The sequence below is a fragment of the Silurus meridionalis genome, chromosome 5 (genome assembly GCF_014805685.1).
Source record: "Silurus meridionalis isolate SWU-2019-XX chromosome 5, ASM1480568v1, whole genome shotgun sequence".
Classification (NCBI taxonomy): domain Eukaryota; kingdom Metazoa; phylum Chordata; class Actinopteri; order Siluriformes; family Siluridae; genus Silurus; species Silurus meridionalis.
Window position 1 is genome coordinate 14,478,361 of NC_060888.1, and position 21,393 is coordinate 14,499,753.

The following is a 21,393-nucleotide window of genomic DNA, read 5'->3' on the forward strand; positions in this document are numbered from 1 at the left end:
GGTGGTTGTGGAATGCAAGTGGTTTCTGAATTAGTACACTGAAATGTGACTGGGCCAAGAGCAAGTGAAGGGGCAGATATGCTCTACTAACCAGTGAGGGGCTGTTATAAATGTTTGGTGGGTGTTGGGTTACAGCTTTGTGTGGATGAAAGTACAATAGAATTTCAGAGAGCATTAGAAAAAAAAATGGCCATAAAAGATCAAGTAATCAAGTATTTGCTTAAAAGCACAATGCACCCTCCATCCCTGTTAATACTCATAGCTCCAGGGATGAGAGTTTACCAGCAATATGTAAAAGCAATTTTTTCTGTGCACAAAAACAAGTAGAGAAGGTCTGTTTGTTGAAGTCATTGATGATAGTATTTCCAGATGTTGCACACTGGCCCTAATTTCATGTAGCTTTATTCATCAAAGGCATGAGATTAGGGATAAAATAAAATATATATTATTAGCATTATTTTTTTGACTACATAAAAAGGTCTGGTATAGGATAAAAAAACCTACTATATTCAAATCACTGAATGTCTAAATCTGCTTGGTCACTAGGGATGGGCAGATCGATCCTAAAGTATCGATATTTTCTATACTGGCATTGTATCAAAAGGATAGATTCTCAAATTTGAATACAAAAATTCGAGTCATATTTATTTATAGCTATACATTATACTATACAGATTGTTTCATATATAAATAGTATTAACATATATAATAGTATTTCATGTGGAATATTACACTGCATATTAGTATACTTTTTTATCTGGGATATTTGTTTTAAACAGTAAAATTTTTATTAAAACATTTTACACATATTTCATAGTGTCGATATCGACGATACTTGTCTTGAAAGTACTTGGTATCGGATCGAAGTAAAGTAATTGGTATTGGTCATGTTAAAGTTCATACATATTCTTCACTTCTTATATAGAGAATGAACCATTGTAAAGGGGGGTCACATTAAACAGGAAAAGCTTTTTGTAAAACAAAAAACAAAAAACGTTATTTTCTGGCTTAATTCTACTATTAAGCAATAAAATCAAGTCAATTTCGTGTATGTGTGTGATTCAATATGTAAGAATTTGTGTCCACACGTATTTGTATTCCGCTTTATATAATCGTGTTCCCTCGTATGGAAATCGGCTGACAGGTTTCGCTTGGCGCGCGTACGTGCTTGCGCGTGTGCGTGAGTGTGTGAGAACGCGAGCGCGCGCCCTGTACCGTTTCCTGTGCAGGCTCTTTTATCCAAAGACGGAGCATGGCGGCCACTGAGATCGCCCGACAAGCGGTGAGTGCGCTCTGAGCTTCAGAATGATGCGTTTTGTTTCTAAATGTGTCAAAGATTTTGCAACAACGGCTCGAAATAATTCTTTTGCGTTTTTGGGAGTTGAGGCGGAACCGCTACATCATTGGGTTCTCTTCAGTGTGTAGTGGTGCTGCTGCACAATAAGCGATAGGTCGTAGCGCAGTGTAGCGCGTTACAGAGGAAACACACAGCGCATGAAAATGTACCGGAGGCCTCTAACTGTTAGATAATTCGACTTTGTTGAATTAGGGGTTGAGTGTATTTTTATTTTATGATCCAGGTTGTGTTTTTGTGTGGTTCGGCTCTTTCTCGCTCTCACATGTTGATGGCTTTTTGTGTGTCGACGTTTTTGAGCTGTTCTCCGACTCGAATTGAACATGTTGCAGACTAAATCTCTAAAAATTGATGGATTCTCACATATACAGCATATCATCGATTCTATAATGGCGTCCGCCAGCCAGTTGTAAAGGAAGAAGATCCGGCCATGTATTGCGCCCCTGGTACCGTTATTTTATTTCTTTCATTCTCATCCGGTTCTGCTGGTTCAGTGGGCGTTGTCTGCTACCGAGCGGATAATTGAATCAACGAGAAATAATATTTTGTGAGTAATGTTTAATACATGGCGTGCAGTGAGCTTTCAGTCTCTGAGTGACTTCAGGCAACAGAAAAGCTTGTTCTGTTCTCCTACTTATACAGAAGCTGGATTACATTATTCAGTGTTACACCAGGATTTACGTTGGGAAATAGATCAGTTGATATCATAAATATGTTTGGACGGGCTGCGAAGGGACTATACAATCTATAGTTTGTCTAATGTTTGTATAATCAGTCTAATGCCAGCTTTAATAAACCATCTCAAGTAAACTTCCCAATCTTCTTCTATTCAATTTGACATGGAGTCCACATTCTAAGTCTTACCCTAATTTAAAATTGTGCTTTCAGCTTCATCTAGCCTTATTTGTTTGGTGTGATGATAAATTCAGGTTCCTCAGCTTGTAAACCAGTCATCGTAGTCGTTTTGTCAGACATCATGTCTGTGTGGTGAGCACAAGTACAGCATTTCCTGTCTGAGTTTACACAGGCCAGGTGCAGATCTGCAAAAATAATGACTGCGAAAATGCAAAAAATAAATAAGGCCCAAGCTGAAAGCAAACCTGTATAAATGCATAATTGTTGTGCAGATGAACCCATGGCCCAATTCATTAGAGTTGTGTGCATACAAATACTTTTTTTTTTTCACAGGTTGCATCATTTCTAGTTTGGCGACAGTATTAACTCTGCTATGCACAAGGCCTGATCTTTTAGATGTGGTTTTAAACCGTTGCTGTTAGACAGGAAGTGAACAGTTCCCTACCTGGTTTATCAAAATGAGAATAACCTAGCTACGTAAGAGTTTTTTTTTCTCTCTCTCAGTTGTATATCTTTTCTGCTGTTAAACATGATGTACTCATGGACATGAGATGCACACAAACAGCCTATGAAGTTTTATTAAATGAATGAGTTTTCCTTTAATTTTTTAAATATTATTATGATTTGGGACCTTTGGTTTCATTTGAATGCTTATAAACTTTAGAGTCAAAAGATTTGTAATAAATATTGACCTGGTTTGTTTTTTTAGGGAGAAGGAGCGCGTGCAGTGCCGCTCTCTGGCCATGTTGGCTTTGACAGCATGCCTGACCAGCTGGTCAACAAGTCTGTTAACCATGGCTTCTGCTTCAACATCCTCTGTGTTGGTAAGTGTGTCAAAATTCTTCCTGTTTTTAGCCATCAGCTGGCCTGTTTAAAACGGTTCTAATTGTTTCCTGCTAGCTTTGTTTTAATTTGAATATTACTCATAATAGCTTATTATATCTGGCAACTGAAGTTCTGCTGTTTCACACTGGATACTGACTTCTTGCTGACAGCTGATAATCGAAATTGTGTGCTTATGAGCGATGCAAGAAAGCCCAAACTTGTATGATATGAACAAAATTATATATCGACTGTATGCTGATACATATAAATGTGACATGATGTGATATGGTTGAATGATATGGGCAGTGATGCTCAGTGGTTGAGGCATTGGTCTGAGTTAAAGGGTCCAAGTTAAAAATCCAATGTATATAAAGTCCATTATCAATCTAAACAGAACAGCACTGGTCACAGTGCATTTTTGCATGCTTCTATCAGCTCAGAGCATTGTTATCAAGTTAGCATATGATCTGTTTTGGAGCCCTCTTCTACAACATGTAGCACATTTACTTAATTATTCTCCCTTTACCCCTTTTTCAAATGTAAAAATTTTATTTTTTATGATTTATTTTCTGACCAGGGTGTATGAACATTCAAACTGTGTAAAATAGTATATTTTAAAGATTTTTTTAAACTGGTGTTTTTTTACAGTGTAAAATATTTAAAACTGCACTAAACATAGTCTGTATCAGTGTAATAATTAGGTGCTAATAAGGCATATGCTGGTGATCTACACTGACCAGGATTATATTATGACATTATAACATTATGACCGGTGAAGAGAATGACACTCTCTTCAATCTCTTCATCATGGCACTTGTAAATGGGCGGGAGATATTAGACAGCAAGTAAAAATTTTGTCCTCAAAGTTGATGTGTTAGAAGCAGGAAAAATTGGCACGTGTAAGAATTTGCTTGAGTTTAAAAAGTGCCAAATTGTGGTGTCTAGACGACTGGGTCAGAGCATCTCCAAAACCGCAGCACTTGTGGGATGTTCCCGGTCTGCAGTGGTCAGTATCTATCAAAAGTGCTCCAAAGAAGGAACAGTGATAAACCCGCTACAGGCTCATGGGCGACCAAGACCCATTGATCCACAGCTGGTCCAGACGAGCATCTGTAGATCAAACTGCTGAGGAAGTTAATGCTGTTAATGCTCGACGGTTCATGACTGTTTTGGCAGCAAAAGGGGGACCAACACAATGTTATGGATGATCTGTGTTTTTTGTGACCGTTGTCTACACCTAAACATACATTTCATTCTCTTTGATTTTAAAACATGAAAAGTAAAACAACATACATTAAATAAGGGTGTCATGGTACACAATATTTTAATGTTTGGTATAGTTTAAATTCGGTACAGTTAGGGGGGTAGAAATATAGCTTATTGACATACTTGAACATTAACAGTAATATTTTATACTATTTTAACTAAAATGCCTGCTCTGTTAAATAATATATAAAATATGAATTTATAATATTTTATAAGAATAAAATATATAATAGTAAAATGGAATAAATCAATGAATGCAATACACTTTATTATATTGATTAAATTCTGTAATTGATTAAATTGGCACAAATTACATTTAATTAAATTAAACCTATTTAAAAACAAGTTTAATTGTAATCAAATTAAATAAATAGATTTTGGGTAATACAGATAGTGTATACAAGTGTGTGTGTGTGTGTGTGTGTGTGTGTGTGTGTGTGTGTGTGTGTGTGTGTGTGTTTTACATTTAATATTTTATTATATAAACACATGTTCTACTTATCTGTTCTGCTTATTTCAGCATACCTCAACCAATGTCTTCATTCCTTCCATCCCTTGTTCATTCACTCGATACACAGAATTGTCAGAATTTTAACTGTAACTATGTTCTGCAGGTAAAAAGCACTGCATTCGGTACACATGTTCACCGAATCGAAAGCCCTTTGAAAAGACCTTTACACCCCTAAAATTGCATGGAGTAACTGTACTGAGTTTTCCTCCAGCTGTGGGATTTTATCTGATCTTCATGAAGCTTGCATTAATGTATTTTATATATGGCATTTTTTTTTTTTTTTTTTTATTAACCACAGGCTTGAAAATTTTTACTTCTTCAACCACAGAGCCTTTATGGCAGTATGTTAATAGTGATGTTGAAGCAGCAGATCAGATTATAAATATGTGCTAGGCAAAAGTGGAAAAGTTGGGAATATAATAGCTTCAATTAAAGTCTGGTACTATTACTTTAATTAATAATGGCAGACATTGAATCTGTAATTTTTCCGATAAGTAACATGTAATTTTAGAAAGTTCACTGTGTGAGATTTATTCCACTCTATAACTGTTATTAAAGTATTTGTGAAATTTTTTCCAAAAGAAAGCAAGTCACATCATACATCAAATACTTTATGACCCAGAAATATGTATAAATTATTAGAGAACGGGAAATTATGACTTGTTACAATCAAATCCTGCTTAATGGATTAGTAAGAATGGGGCTAATTGCTTGGCTGGTGAAGTGAATCCCATCACTGTGTTTAGGCTGTGGTTTAATGTATTTTTCAGCATCAGCAAGTGTGTGAACACACTTCCTGTAGGCAGGCAGGAGTGTGATCCCTTGGAAAGAACCTTGCAAGTTGAATACGAAATAAATATAAGGTAGTGGCCAGTTTGAGCCCCCTGTATAATTAACATTCTGGTGGTTTCATTTTTTATTGCTTTTTTGGAGGGCAGGAACGAGTGCCATGAGCAGCGATGGATGTGGAAAATGTTGACATGAACGTGTTTGTTTTTAAAGCTAGCATGTCATGGAAGAAATCATGGAAAATTTACTATAAATAAGTAAATAATATCTTCAGAAAAGGAAATATGTGAGGGACTGTTTGAATTTGAATCACTTTAGTAGCCAGAGACTGTTGACTAAGTAACTAAGGAAGGTTGTATGTATATTACTGCTGGCCACTTGTACACTGATCCACATATTCAAGGGTTCAATTTGCCACTGATCTAATGCAGCTATTTTGTGATTTTAGGGGAGACAGGTTTGGGAAAGTCCACACTCATGGACACACTGTTCAACACCAAGTTTGAGAGCGAGCCGACTCAGCACAACCAGCCTGGAGTGCAGCTCAAGTCCCACACGTACGAGCTGCAGGAGAGCAACGTTCGTCTTAAGCTCACCATCGTTAACACAGTTGGCTTCGGAGACCAGATCAACAAAGAGGAAAGGTGTGAATGGAGTGTATTCAGTAATGAGAATATTTGGCATTGATTATGTAGAAACATATGGACTCTAGTTTAATAGAGTATAAAAGTTAGCAAATTATGCTAATTATACTTCAACACATACACCATCTTGTTGGTGTTAACACCCAATTTTTCACAGTCACAATTTATTTTTAGATTATATTATTTTATAGTGCTGTTAGATTTAACTTTACTACTTTGCATTCCTTCCAGCTACAAATCGATTGTGGAGTTCATCGATGCTCAGTTTGAGGCCTACCTTCAAGAAGAGCTGAAGATCAAGCGCACCCTGCACACTTATCATGACTCGCGCATCCATGCCTGTCTGTACTTCATCGCACCCACTGGACACTCCTTAAAATCTCTGGACCTTGTGACCATGAAGAAACTGGACAGTAAGGTCAGTGTTGTAGACTTGCTGATGGGATTTTAAGGTTGTGTTATTAAACTGTTTCATTAATTTTAGTTGTTTGACACATTTTACTTGTGTGTGTGTGTGTGTGTGTGTGTGTGTGTGTGTGTGTGTGTATATATATATGTGTGTGTGTGTGTGTGTGTATATATATGTGTGTGTGTGTGTGTGTGTGTGTGTGTGTGTGTGTGTGTGTGTGTGTGTGTGTGTGTGTGTGTGTGTGTGTATCACCACCTGAATTTAACTAAGCAAATAGGTAAGTGTAATTGTATTTAAAGCCCGTTTGTACGTCGCTCTGGATAAGGGCGTCTGCTTAATGCCGCAAATGTTAATGTAAATGTATTGTAAATGGATGATTGTTTCAGCTGGCAACAAGTTCGGCGATCACTTAAACGTTTGGTAAAATCAAATCGTAAAAAAAAAAAAAAACAGTAGAACTAACAAGTATGTTTAATAGTCAAAGTAAGAGAATTTCCACACACACAATGCAAAGGGAACTCAAAGGATTGGAACTAAACCGCCATGTAACCTTAAGAAAACCACTTATCAGTGAGGCTAATCAGAAAAAAAGGCATCAATTTGCTAGGGAGCATAAAGATTGGACTCTGGCGCAATGGAAAACGGTCATGTGGTATGATGAGTCCAGAAATACCCTGTTCCAGTGTGATTGGCGCATCAGGGTAAGAAAAGAAGTGGATGAACTGATGCACCCATCATGCCTAGTGCCTACTGTACAAGCCTGTGGGGGTGGTGGTATGATCTGGGGTTGCTGCAATTGGTCGGGTCGAGGTTCAACAACGTTATGTGCCCAAAAAATGAAGACTGCTGACTACCTGAATATTTTGTCTTACAAAAATTGATGGCATGGGCATATTCCAAGATGACTATGCCGGGATTCTTTGGGCTAAATTTGTGAAGAGTGGTTCAGGGAGCATTAGGCATATTTTCACACATGGATTGTCCACCACAGAGTCCAGACTTTAACCCCATTGAGAATCTTTGGACTTTGTTCAAGACTTTGCACAGCAGTCTGACTCTCCCATCATCAATACAAGATCTTGATGAAAACTTACTGCAACTCTGGACAGGAATAAATGTTGTGACATTGCGGAAGCTTATGGAAACGATGCCACGAATGCATGCCGTAATCGAAGCTAAAGGCGGTCCAACGAAATATTAGCTATAAAACACGTTAAAGCAATTAAATTTTAACAGCACTAATTTTATTACCACAATTAATGCAGCACGCATTTCTGTTTGACCATTTTTATTTAAGAATATAAATGAATAAATATAAAGTATGTATATGTATTTATTCATATATAAAAGTAGTTCCTGAGTTTTGATGCTTTAACTTACATTTTTTTAATCTTACGATGATTATAACAATATGAAAATATGTAAAAGATCTTTTTATTTTTCGCACAGCATTTTAATTTGTTGTATGTTACTTTGAACTGCTGCCTGGATGTACGCATCTCCTGCCTTGTGAAATGCCCTGCTCTCACCAGCAGTCAACAAGATTCAGGATTTGTACTGTTTTCTTTATTTTATTTTATTTTATTTTATTTTATTTTTTTTTTTTAATCGCCTTTCATCAGGCTCCATCCTCCACTTGCAAACTGGCGCACGTGCACACACGATATGAATAATAAAAGCAACAAACACTGCAAGAAGAAAAGAAAGATAAACATGCTTTTGCATTGTTACATGGAAAAGAGGGATGGAAACATTGTCCACCAGACTCGTTTAATTGTGTTAACAGAATCATTGGTTGCAAACATACATACATACATAAACATGCGTGTGCACCTAATGTGATTACTGTGGTGTGTATGCTCAACTCCGTTGGCTCAGTGTGTAAACGAAGTGTAAGCGTTTGAATGTTTAGATAAACCCTTTAAATTCTGCTATACATCATTCTAGATAGTTAAAAGGAAATGTTATTGCTGTGCAGCTCAAATACTATCAGTTACCTCAACAATATGCAATATACTGTATATATTTATTTATAAGTTAACCAGCTGTAATTATTTTGACATTCTCCAGCCAAACATTTAAAAATGTTAATCCATTATTCATTTCATTACATTATTAGACATGAAAAGGCTGAGTTTTGTATGTGGGACATTTAACCTTCCTTTGGGAAGATTAAAATAGCTTCCTGAGATGATTCTGGGACGGTCATAAAAATGTAATTTTAAACTGCGTGTTGGGTCAACCTCGCCTGAGCTTTTTCATAAGCGTTGGATATTTTTATAAACATTGCACACTGTATTTCGCTTGACTGAAAAATTCGCTACATCACTGTAAAGGCTGAAATTTTACACGCACAATTGGGAATTGGTCTGTTTCTGTTGGCCATGCTGTTTACCAAAAGAGGAAATAATTGTAGGTTTATCTCCTGATTAATGTTTTGTTTCTCTTGAATTATACAGGTTAATATCGTCCCCATCATTGCTAAATCTGATGCCGTGTCGAAGAGTGAACTGGCCAAGTTCAAGATTAAGATTACCAGCGAGCTTGTGAGCAACGGAGTGCAGATTTACCAGTTCCCCACTGATGATGAGACTGTGGCAGAGATCAACTCCACCATGAATGTAAGTCACACAAGCATTGAGAATACAGCAGTCGTTCTTTGATGTGGACCAAAAGAACACTTCGAGACTGACGGAGCAAGCTGATCTTTTTATAGTTCCAATCAATGTCAAGAGTAGTTCAACTGTAGAGAAAAAGTCATTAAATCCTTAAAGACCAGAATACAGGAAGAGAACCAAACATTCTGTTTAATTTGCATTGCTGTCGGCTGTAGTTCTGTGCTGCTAAACTAAACAAACTGAGCCAAGGGACAGAGCGGAGTGCTGTGGAATTATCTGGTGATGTCTAGATCTGGAATGACAAACAGAAAAGGAATAATGAATGCCATACACAATAACTATTTATTGACAATATTATCTTGTAATACACCATACGACTAAAGGTGTATTCACTCAAAGTTGTAAACACACATTCTTTTTTTCTTCATGGCAATATTTCTGTGCACAAAAAGAGATTTATAGGATTTATAAAGGTTTGCCATTGTTGATGTGAAAGAACCTTTTTTTTTTTTTCTCTCTTAAACCTACCGAACACCTACAGATGAGGTGAAACGAAACTACCTTCTCACTTGACATTAGTGCCTATCCTCACTAATGCTCTTGGGGCTGAATGGGCAAAACTCCACACATTCATGCTTCAAAATGTAATATAAAGCCTTTCCAGATGAGTGGAGGCTGATATTTTCTACAAAGTAGGAATCAATTGTGTGTTAATGGCCATGGTTTTGGAATGGCAGCATATTTCGCTTTATATGACGAGGGAAACAGCCCATCTGGTGTACAGCTTGCCGGCTTTGTCTGTCTGTCAGGAAGTGGTACAGAAGGACAGGAATGTATAATCAGCATGCTGTCACTACAGGAAGTGTGGGAAGGACACACACATACACCCATAGACAGAACAAAGACGTCAGTGTGCGACAGTAAATAAATATATATATTGAGTGCAGTACAGCAGACACTTGTCATTTAGAGTCTGTGATCTCATTGCACACTGTACTGCTGTAAATGGCTTTCCAGTGAGTAAATATTGTCATAATGAGGTGATGACCATTTGTTTGCTTTAGAGACTGCTCTCGTTCAACATCGTTCAGTCCAAAATATTTTATTCACGTAAAAGTGAGAACACTGTAACCTTCCTGCCCCAGATGTTGTCAGTGCAGTTAATAATAGTTAATGAATATCAGGAATATCCATTTGTTTCTTCTTTGAAACTTCCTTAGTGTTAAGGTGTGTGTGTGTGTGTGTGTGTGTGTGTGTGTGTGTGTGTGTGTGTGTGTGTATATAATATAAAATGCTGTACAAATTAGAAGAAAGTATGTAAAAATTGTGGTTGCACTGATTTCTGGTTTGCATGTCCTTTTTGGGCTGTTTAGGGCCATTTGCCATTTGCAGTAGTGGGAAGTACTGAGGAAGTGAAGATCGGGAACAAGATGGTGAAAGCACGGCAGTACCCTTGGGGAACTGTTCAGGGTAAGCTTCAGTCTTGTCTTACAGAGGAAATTCGCTCTGAGAATCAGGGCTATTGATGCAGACTTTTACTCACATAACTGCACCACATTAACCACAGTTTTACTGGTTCATTTTTGTCCGGTTTCCATATAAGGAGGCAGAGAACAGCCACAAATTCAGATGGAAAATTTGTTGACGCTCACTATGGCACAATAAACTACAAAACCAGCAAGCTGTTTCTGGCATTATGCTCCTGTTCTTCTTTCCCTTTCTCTCTCTCTGTCTCTCTCTTTGTCTTGGTCAATACATCATACATTTGCAAGTGGGCTAGTGTTCAATTTTGATTGTCCTAACAAAGAAAATGCATGCTAATTCTTGATTGTGTGTGTTTTAATGTCTGATTCATGACAATGCATTGACATCTGGGCCTATACTACATATAAACCACTATTTAAGGTGAATCTAATTGTATGAGAGTCTGCCTCTCTGAACTGTGAGCTCAACTAATCTGCTGTGATGGAGTTTATGGAATGATATTTAATATCTCGCTATTACCCTTGTATTATTGAGTGAGTCATAAGCATTGTGAATGTGAATAAAGGCAGTGTATAAAGTTTACCAAAGGTGTTTCTACGACTAGTTAGATTTAAAAATAAATAAAAAACGAAGAAGGTCTGCAGGTGTACCATAGTACAATTGAAAATGACCAGGAGAATCTTTCATAGGGATTTTAAAGAGAATGCATATTTCTTAAATACAGCATTATGTATAAATGGAAAGCGTATATTATATTATATTAACTTCTCAATGTTGATGCTTTCGGCATGGCTTTTGGAGCACCGTCTGCTGGATAAAAATTATTCCCTCGTTTAGTGTAGACGTCAGTATTTGTTGTCACCTTGAAGGACTAGAAACTAAGGCTAAAAAAATTCATTATTTTCTTTATCCATTTTTATCAATTAAGACCAGTAGTGCAGTTTCTAAAACTAGAATAGTCTATTTCTATGAAAGACGAGGACTAACCGCAAATGTGCATACAGTTAGATGACGGCTGTTGTGTAACTGTTTCTTAATATTTTTACAAGTTCATGTGGACTGAATGAAATGCCTGAGTTGTGGCCTGTGTTGAGTTTGAATGTTCAGGACTACAAACTAAGTTTCCCTGCTGTTCATAAATATTTGATTGTTTTCAGTGGAAAATGAAAACCACTGTGACTTTGTGAAACTGAGAGAGATGCTGATCCGAGTGAACATGGAGGATCTGAGGGAGCAGACCCACACACGTCACTATGAGCTCTACCGCCGCTGCAAACTGGAGGAAATGGGTTTCAAAGACACCGATCCTGATAGCAAACCTTTCAGGTGAGGAGAGACGAGGTTACACCAAAGCTTTATTTATTTATTTTTATTCTTTCTTTGATTATTTTCATTTAAAATGGAAAGAATGAATGAAGCATTGCTGTAAATCAGGACTGGATTAATTTCCCTTACAGCCTTCAGGAGACCTATGAGGCCAAGAGAAATGAGTTCATGGGTGAGCTGCAGAAGAAGGAAGAAGAGATGAGGCAGATGTTTGTTCAGAGAGTGAAGGAGAAGGAGTCTGAGCTGAAGGAGGCAGAGAAGGAGGTTTGGTTACCTTTTAAGTCTCTTGTACATAATGTACCTAGACCTGGGGTATTGGATTTGAAAAATAATTGCAGATGGTGTGGATGACTGGTGAGATGGGAAATATCAAAAGCAAAAAATGTAGAAGAATGCTAGACTGAATATTTAGAAAACTATTATATCATCCTCTGTACTTCTGCACATCTGATATGTAGGCCTTAAAATCTCTTTGGTAAAACCAAAATCAGTGTAATAAGTCCTTCCCCTCGCTACGTTAGACAATTGACCATGTTTCCTCATATTTAGCTGCATGAAAAGTTTGACCGTCTGAAGAAACTGCACCAGGATGAGAAGAAAAAACTAGAAGATAAAAAGAAGGCTCTTGATGACGAGCTGAACATCTTCAAGCAAAAGAAAACGGCAGCTGAACTCCTGCAGTCCCAGGCCCAGCAAGCAGGCAGCTCCACTACACTCAAGAGGGACAAAGAGAGGAAAAAGTAAGTATCGCTCTCTCCGTCTTTAACCGAGCATTTTTTCACTTTGAACTTCAACATGCCGATATTGAACAGTTTACAGCCTTGAGGTTTGCTTTAATGATCTGGTTAACTCTTGTAGTATAATGAAATGAAATCACGAAATCATTCAATTGGCAAGGGGAGCAACTATATCAGTTTATGTTTGTTAAATTGTGCTTCTTATTGGCCCGAATGCCCTTTTGTTAAATTATGTGCTGGTAAATTTTTTAGTAAAGGATACATTTAATTCTAAACTTTAATAACTATAATAAATCTGAACTGAACTACAATATCAGTTCTTTCCCAACATAAATATTGATTGTATATACAAGCAAAAAGAATTTTGCTTCCCTTATACACTATTTATTATTAGAACAATTTAGAATGACTGCTATTTGAATATGAAAATTAGTCATTTAAATAATCCTATTATTCACTGCACAGCTGCACTGTTTATAGGATAACGTATGTTAAAGCTTGTAAGAAACTCCACCCTGACTGACTCGACAACATTGCAAACGTTCACTAATGAGCTAGTTTATTTTCTTGAATGGTTTCCTGCGTTACCCACAATGCAGTTTGACCATCTTCTCATCGTGGCACCAGTGGGAATTAGCTCAGGCTTTTTCTCAGCTCAGAATGTCATGTGCAGCAACGTTTCAGACTGAACAGCTTTCTCACTTCTACCAGCCAAGTTTCTTCTGTAATTCAGCATTGTCATGTCATACAGCTCAACTCAACTACAACTCAAAAAATATAGTGACTGCACTGACAATGTCCTCTGGAATTGGCATGCCACAAAAACAAATAGAGAATACACAAAACGGAGGGCAGACAAATTGCAACCTAAGCATTAAGTGCATCATAGATATTTTACACGAGCGTATGTAATGTCCTTCAGGGTGAAGTTTTTCCTTTTAATCAGTGTTCACGTGATATCCGGTATTCTTGTTCCTGTATTAACACTGACTGGATGTATGCGTTAAGTCATTCCCCCAACAAGAATGATAAAAACATAACGTCAAAGTGACCACTGCTCATAACATGTTGATAACCACTCGTGGTTGTGTATTCAAGCTGATTTGGCCACTTCACCAGACCATTATAAAGGAGGAAGACACTTGCACTGAGAAGGTTTACATTTTTTCCTTCCTCATTTTTCTCACTGGCTTTTTTTTTCCTATTTTGTTTTTTTGGGTTTTCTTTGCTTCTTGATCGAATCCACAGGTTTCCTTAAAACCTGCCCACTATTCTTCTACATTTCAGTACATTTCATATTCACTCACCTGTTACTGAGGAAACACTGTTTATTGTGCACAATGTATGTGTGTCCAGTTCACTTCAGTAACCAAGCAGGGCATGGCATGTATGTTGGAATATTGTTGTGCTCTCTTCATCTTGTGTGGTCAAATTCCTGCATGTTAAATCCATGCTTTCTTCCAGTTAATACCTCATCTGCTTGCTGCATGCTGCATGAGACGCCTTAAGCTGGTAAGGCTTTCAAACATTAATGCACAGCTTTATCCATATCTAAAGGAAACCATTACAGCAGATATTGTGCTTAGCGAAATTGAATTAGAGATTCATTGTACTTCAGTGGACCTGGAGAAATGCGCTCCGGAATGCATTAAGAGAGTATAACAGTTTGAATGCAAGTGCATCATTTGCACTTTTTCAGTTTGCATTCGTTTTAGCAGGTGTGGTTACTTTACCTGGCGGTTTAATAAGAACCTGGATGCGGATGAACACGGGTGCATCTTGCCTGATTAACATATGGCTGGTGCAACAAAAAGCCCTGTTTTGCATACAAACCCTGCAAACCTGGGTTATGTTTTTTATATATATATATATATATATATATATATATATATATATATATATATATATATATATATATATATATATATATATATATATATATATAAAATTAGTTAATAGGATTGTAGCATTTCACAGCTCCTGAATGTTTAGGAAATTCAATTTGAGAATTCGCAGACTGAGTAACAATCACACTAAAACTTCAAATTTCATTGTATTCTTCATGGCTGTTAAGACACCATGTATGATTCTGAACTTGTTGCAAAAGTCACCTTGAAGGGCAGTAGGAAATGCGGATTGATCTCCCAGCAACATGCAAACAACATGTCGAAAAGAATCACACAACAGAAAGCAAAAGTGTTTGCCGTGCAAGGGAATATTTTACTATTATTTTTCTTCAAAAACCTTAATAATATGACCCTGATAGTCCTCCAAAATGTTTCTTGAGACTTCAAAAGTGAATGAATGTGCGCGTCTGTGTCGCCATTTGATTTCTTCTTTGAGCCATGTTGAAACTGTAACCAGTTTTTTCATGGGTTTTGTAGTGCATGCAGTCAGAGATTATTGCAATAGCCACCTAATATAAATAATAATGCTTTGATGTGGAATCCCAAATTATTATTATTAGCTCAAGTGTTTTTAGTAACCACATATTGAATATGTGAATATATTTGATCCTGAAAAACTAAAACACTTGCATTTTTTTTTTTTTTTTTTTTTTTAACAAATCCTTCATTAGTGGAAAAGGCAGCACTGTTGGGCAGAACAGTGGCAGAGGCAGTCGTTATCCTGGCGTTAGCAGGCTCTTGGTTTATTACTGAGCCTATTTGATATGCTGCCCCATGTGGTTTTTTTTTTTTTTTTTTTTGCTGCTTGTCTTATGATTCCACACAAGCAACCGTTTTTCACACCGGTGCAACACTCGACCCTAAAAAGCACCATTCTGTATGTTTTGCCATACACCCTTTTATTTATTTATTTATTTACATAATGTATCCATTAATGAGGGTGTCCTTATTTATGATCAATTTATTTGAAAACCAGTACACACTGTGGAAGCACTGAATCTGGGTCTGAAAGCTCTTCGATATGTTCGACCTTCTTCCCATCTGAACACGAGTGATCTATTGTACAGAAGTTCAGAAACATCCTGGTGGTTGTTTAGAAAAGCATAAATCCCTTTAGGTTTTATTTTCAAGAAAGTTTCACTGTACACTTTTCCCATAATCCCTTTCAGCATCTTTAACGCATTGCATTAACCGTAAAGATTTGTGTGTAAGTGAACATAGTGTTTATGTAAAAGGTAGCGAAAATAATCCTCGTTCTCTCTCATTTGCAGTTCAGGGTTCCTGTAGAAAGTGCTCTTCCAGCCAGCTGTGAATGAGTTCGCCCCCTCCCCTCCCCTCCCCTCCGCTACTGAGCCATGCTGCTCCGCTCCCCCTCTCCTCTAATCCCTCCTCTCCCAAGCCTCATACATAACCATGCTGAAGAGGGATCATTAATGTGAATGGAATTGTTGACTTAAATGCATTCTGTTTCCTTATTATTCTTTATTTTTTCTTTTATATTTTGAGTCGCTGTTTCTCTTCTTTATAATGACTTGTTTTGGTTGATCTGTAATGCATGACCTGGTTTGCTATTAATGTTAATGAGTGTGAATACTGTTGTGTTAATAGCAGGTTAAAATGAAACTGACATCAGCTGGGCATGGTTTGCTGTTCCTCAGCAGTTACAGCTGTAATGACTTTGTTGGTTGGGCTCCAGCGCTACAACCAAGATAACCTTCTTTGCACTGCTAATACTGAAGGTGTGCATGACTCGGGTACATTTACTCATTACGTTTACACTCAAAATAGGTGCAAATGATTCCTTAAATCATTGCTGTCATGTACACCATTAGGCTTTCAGTAGTACAGAGTTTGGCATGTGGTGTATGTTTCATTTTACCCTTATGCATGTTATCAGAATGTTTTCTAGTCATCTCATACCTCAATGTGTTTATAGATATATATTGATATACGTATATATAGATGAGCACACTTGTAGGAGGTGTGTATTAAGGTGAACTTTTGCTGTGCAACTTTTTATATCAGCACCTGCTTATACCTGCTTCTTTACTATTTTGTGACGCATTATTTCAGAAAGAGTATTTTGTATTTAGAAACGTTTTAGAGTATTGCCAAGAGATCAATATTGTCAGTGTACAAAATAGTCTTCTAAAACAAATAATAAAGGGCCATTTTGACCAAACATTGATATTTTGTTCTGAATTCTGCGTTCTCCATAACACCACATATAAAGAATTTTATATTATATAGATTAGTGTTCGATTATTCATTTGACTCTTTTCGTAAACATCACAAAAACCTTCTCAGGATTGAGACAAAAATGGATCATCACTACTTATTTGGCCACATGCTTTGCTCTTCTCAGACAGCTTCACAAGAGCAAAAAAGAAAAATCCATTTTTGTTTTACAGAACTGTTCCACCAATGCTGCATATATAGCCAGTGGTCACTTTATTCCTTATACTCATCTTTATTAATTTTTTATTAAACACATTTAACTTATAGGTCACTTTATAGGTGGATACTGACTGCAGCTCATCTGCTGTTATGTATAGTTCATTAGGCCTTCGTTGCATTCTTCAGTGAAAGACAGCACTGTTGAGCAGATATTTAAGTGGACTGCAGTGATGGGTGTGGCTCTCGAGTGGATCTTGGGGGGCATCAAACCAACCAACAGTGGAACCGTGGCCAGAACATGATTGAGGCTCCATTTTGAGCTGTGGTCTCTAACTAAAATGAACAGAACAAGGTAGGTATATAATGCAGGTGCAGGAGACAATGTGGAGTAACACTTCTAAATCTGATCCATGTTCTGGTACACCAATCACTAAGACATTGTCTGTGTCACTGCTGCGATGAGAATTTTTCACCACCCAAATAATGTCTTTCTACTGCATAATTGTGCAAATTGTGCACACCAGCAGATTTGCTACAGTCAGTAAATACGTATGTGTGTGTACATATTAAACAGGCAATTAAGCGTTGCATTGTCCTTAAATGTAAAATGACTGAAGATTTGTTTTCCCACAAACATCTTTTTGGAATCCTAAAGTGTGAGGCATCAAATTTCCTTATACTACTTCCTATTTTTAACATAAATACTAGATATATTCAAAAATTAATTGTATCCATTAAAAAAAAAATCAAGGCTGATCTGCTGCATTTTGATGAATGGCACTCGGCAGGTGTGTCCTCTTTAATCCTAGGTGGGATGGGTGTGAGCAGACTTGAAGTATGTTGAAGCTGACTACACATTGCCTGCTCACGGTTTTGTGTGTATGTATATTTACTTTCCTTTGCAGTAATCCCTGGCTCTGCACTGAATAGTACCTTCACCGCTGCACAGCTTTGCTAATGGACCTGACCATGAGTTTTTATTGGTCATTTGCTGCTCTAAGGTCAAAGCAAGACATTGTGGATGCCGGATCTTGAGGGTTTCCAAATAGAACGGCTTCCTTGTGTATTGAAGGCCTTCTTTTAGTTACAGCGACTTTTGCAAAGAATGCTTTGTGTGCTACTAAATCACTTGCCTAAGGCTGTGCTCACTTTGCTTTAAGTGTATGCATTACTGTGTGCTTACTATGTTTCACCTCATCAGGAAAGTTGAATATGCACTGTTTTTCAGGCTAAAGAATACACGTGAAAAGCGTTCTAGCTCTAGTTTTCTAATATTTATTAATATAAGCATGTGAAACTTCTGGTGGATTTTATTTGTAAGTGTGCATTTGTATTTGATATCTTAAACAGCCCACCACCTTCCATGAGGATCATGAGGATTTTTAACTGGTTTACAGGTGTTACCTCAAATCGTAGTCTGTCTACACACACTACTGCGGATGGAATATGTGCACATATACTCAGTGTATTTAACAATCTTGGCTGTCAAATATTGTAAGAGAATTTCAGATTCTTTTGTGTAATCTTTTTCCTCCCGTGGTTGGCCAGATCTCTTTACGGCTGCTTGACTCGTTCTCTAACATGTGTTTCTGTCCCTTTCTTCTAGCTTCTTTTAATTCTCTCGCCGCCACGTGTCTGAAGAGGGGATTGCAGCTTCCTCAAGAACTAAGCACCTATTTCCTCTTCCTGCCTTTCACCCTGTCAGCCTTTTTATTTTTTTTATTTTTTTTTTTCCTTCTGTTTTTTTGGAAACTTGGTTGTCTTATTAGATCATAGTCATATGTGGGCTTCACAATGTATTTTCCATAAATGTATTCGCTCTTTTCTATTTAGGCACAGCACACGGTCCCACACTAATATTTTTATAGCCTTTGTGAAATACTGGAACCAAAGTTCTGGTAGTAAAATGGAGAATGATGGAAGTATTTATTGTAAAAAAAAAAAAAAAAATCAGTTTTTATGCATTTACTTACATTATATATTGCTTTTGCATACTCAGCTTTCATTTTACACCCCAATCTTTAGCATTTCCACATCTGGGTTTCCCCTGAGATGATGTGTTGTGCGGTGACTCTGACTGTGAGATAGAAAGACCCAAAGACAATAGCATGCTACCCGTTTCATTTATTAGATTCTTTATAATGAAACCATGGAAAAAATCTTAATCTTGTAGTGCACAGTTTATTTAAGTCAGGCTGATTTTAAATTGAGTTCCAGTGATGCAACACTAAATCTTAATTTCTTATTGTCCTCTAATTTGATACCTTTTAAAATTCAGGGTTGAAAAAAGCCCTTCTGAATGCTGTGTATGTCACATTTAGAGCCACATTTCTTTTCCCCCATTTCTTGCTTTGCCTTATCTAATCAGCCTTTGCATGCCTTATATGCTTCTATGGTGTAAACGCTTTCTCTTTTGGCTCTCTTTCCACATAGGTAGCTATTACATGTTCATGGGCAGTTAGACGTGTCGACAGATTTCAGTCAAAAAACAAAACAAAACATGTCCTGGAAATACTACTCATTTAGATATGTTATTTTGGCAGTTTAAAAATACGCAATGGCAGATCCAGATATCCGTCCATATTTATACATGATTTATAAGGCTCTATTTTGTGTATTAAAGTAGAAATGTGTTGATCAATCATGCTGTAGGTAGGTGGCCATTCTGGTTGAGAGATTGCATCTTTATCCTATCGTCTTTAATCGGTTACGTTCAGCGCCTGTCCTAACAAAGTTGTGAAATGATTTAATTGTGGTTTTAAATGGTGTACATTTTCAATAAAAAAAAGTCTGAAACTGTTGTTTAGTGATTTAATTATCTATCTATCTATCTATCTATCTATCTATCTATCTATCTATCTATCTATCTATCTATCTATCTATCTATCTATCGATTGAATATATTAAAATAGATGAATATAGCTATTGGATGTTTAAATATGCAGTAAATAAAAGTTTTGTAATTAGTCATCATGCATTGTGTTTATTAGTTAGATACTCTGTAACTTACTATTACTAATATTGTCTTTTATAGCATAGTTTAATGTCTCATTAATTGTGACTAGAACTAAGCAAAACTCTCATTTTATATATTATTTTGTTCAGTCATCAAAATTCGTTAAGGCCACTTGCTGCAAATACATTCACAGAGCTGCCATGGTACTTGAGCTCATTTGCTATAGAGGGCATGTGGCTGTCGTCCTTCCTGCTATTTTAAATTAATGATGATGCTGATACATTAATAGTATACATATTGTTCCATAAACAACCTTTATGGCATCCAGTTGGCTTCATCACACCTGAACAGCTGAAGAAAAGCCCAAGAGACCATCATGGTGTGGTATAAATCTACTTGACTAGAATGTTTTTTCCTGCACCTGATTGTTTGATATAGTGAGCCTAACAGCACACGATAAAAATGCAGAGAGGAACAAAACATCATAAAAATGACTTTCTTGTAGTAAATAAATGAACAAATGAGTTCAGCTACGATGGCCTGCCTCATTTAGAGTTATTTGTTAGTGATAAGTTAATTGTTGACACAAATGCATCAATACAAAAGGGCTGCACTTTTTTTTTCCCTTTTTTTGTGTGAAAACAGTGTCACTGCTGAGTTAACAATAATACAAATCTAGAGCATTAACAGATTAATGTAACACAAAATTTTTCATGGAAAAAGATGCACTATTAATTAATTAACGACACTTCTTCAGAAACAGAATAGTGTTCGAGCATGCAAAGCACTCATATTTTCAGCACAGGTGGGATTCCCAGGTCCAGACCAGGGTTGGGAATGAGTGCACTGATAAATGCAGGAGATAAGATTGATAAATTGTACAAAGCAGCCTACACACTACAATTAGCAACTGTATACCAACATGGTATACAACAAGCGTTACTACAAGCGTTGCAGTGTATGTGTACCTAATAAACACTGTATAGAGAAAAATGTAATATGTAGACACCTGACCATCACAACTAACTATTTGTGCTTGTTGAGCATCCCATTCTGAACTGAGTTCCAATTTTCCTGTTATAAATCTCTTCCACTCTTCTGGGAGGGCTTTGCATTAGATTTTGGAGAGGATTTTACATGAGAACAAGATTTGCTCATTCATCCACAAGTGTTATTGAGGTGACCAGCTGTGCAGACAGCTTTCCAGTTCATCTCATTTGTGTTCAGTGGTCAGGTTACAGGAGATCCCTCTCTCCAAATCTGACAAATCACATCTTCATGGAGCTTGCTTTGTGCTCAGGGGTTCTGACATCC

General features: G+C 36.9%; 1 protein-coding gene across 6 annotated transcripts; it reads left to right on the forward strand.

Annotated features, from left to right (window-relative positions):
* The first annotated feature begins 1,150 nt into the window (after window positions 1–1,150).
* Window positions 1,151–19,919, forward strand: sept6 (septin 6). Of its 6 annotated transcripts, XR_006925823.1 has the most exons (12): window positions 1,151–1,282; window positions 2,919–3,033; window positions 6,049–6,244; window positions 6,476–6,662; window positions 9,113–9,274; window positions 10,645–10,741; window positions 11,914–12,082; window positions 12,214–12,346; window positions 12,632–12,822; window positions 13,918–13,974; window positions 14,284–14,331; window positions 15,998–16,908. XR_006925823.1 is itself a non-coding variant. In XM_046849433.1 (11 exons), the coding sequence occupies exons 1-10, from the start codon at window positions 1,253–1,255 to the stop codon at window positions 14,285–14,287; spliced, it is 1,284 nt and encodes a 427-aa protein (XP_046705389.1). In that variant the 5' UTR covers window positions 1,151–1,252; the 3' UTR covers window positions 14,288–14,331; window positions 15,998–16,908. The 6 variants fall into 6 exon arrangements, 4 of the variants coding, with proteins under 4 accessions (XP_046705389.1, XP_046705388.1, XP_046705386.1 ...); XR_006925824.1 differs by lacking the exon at window positions 14,284–14,331; XM_046849433.1 differs by lacking the exon at window positions 13,918–13,974.
* Window positions 19,920–21,393: the final 1,474 nt, after the last annotated feature.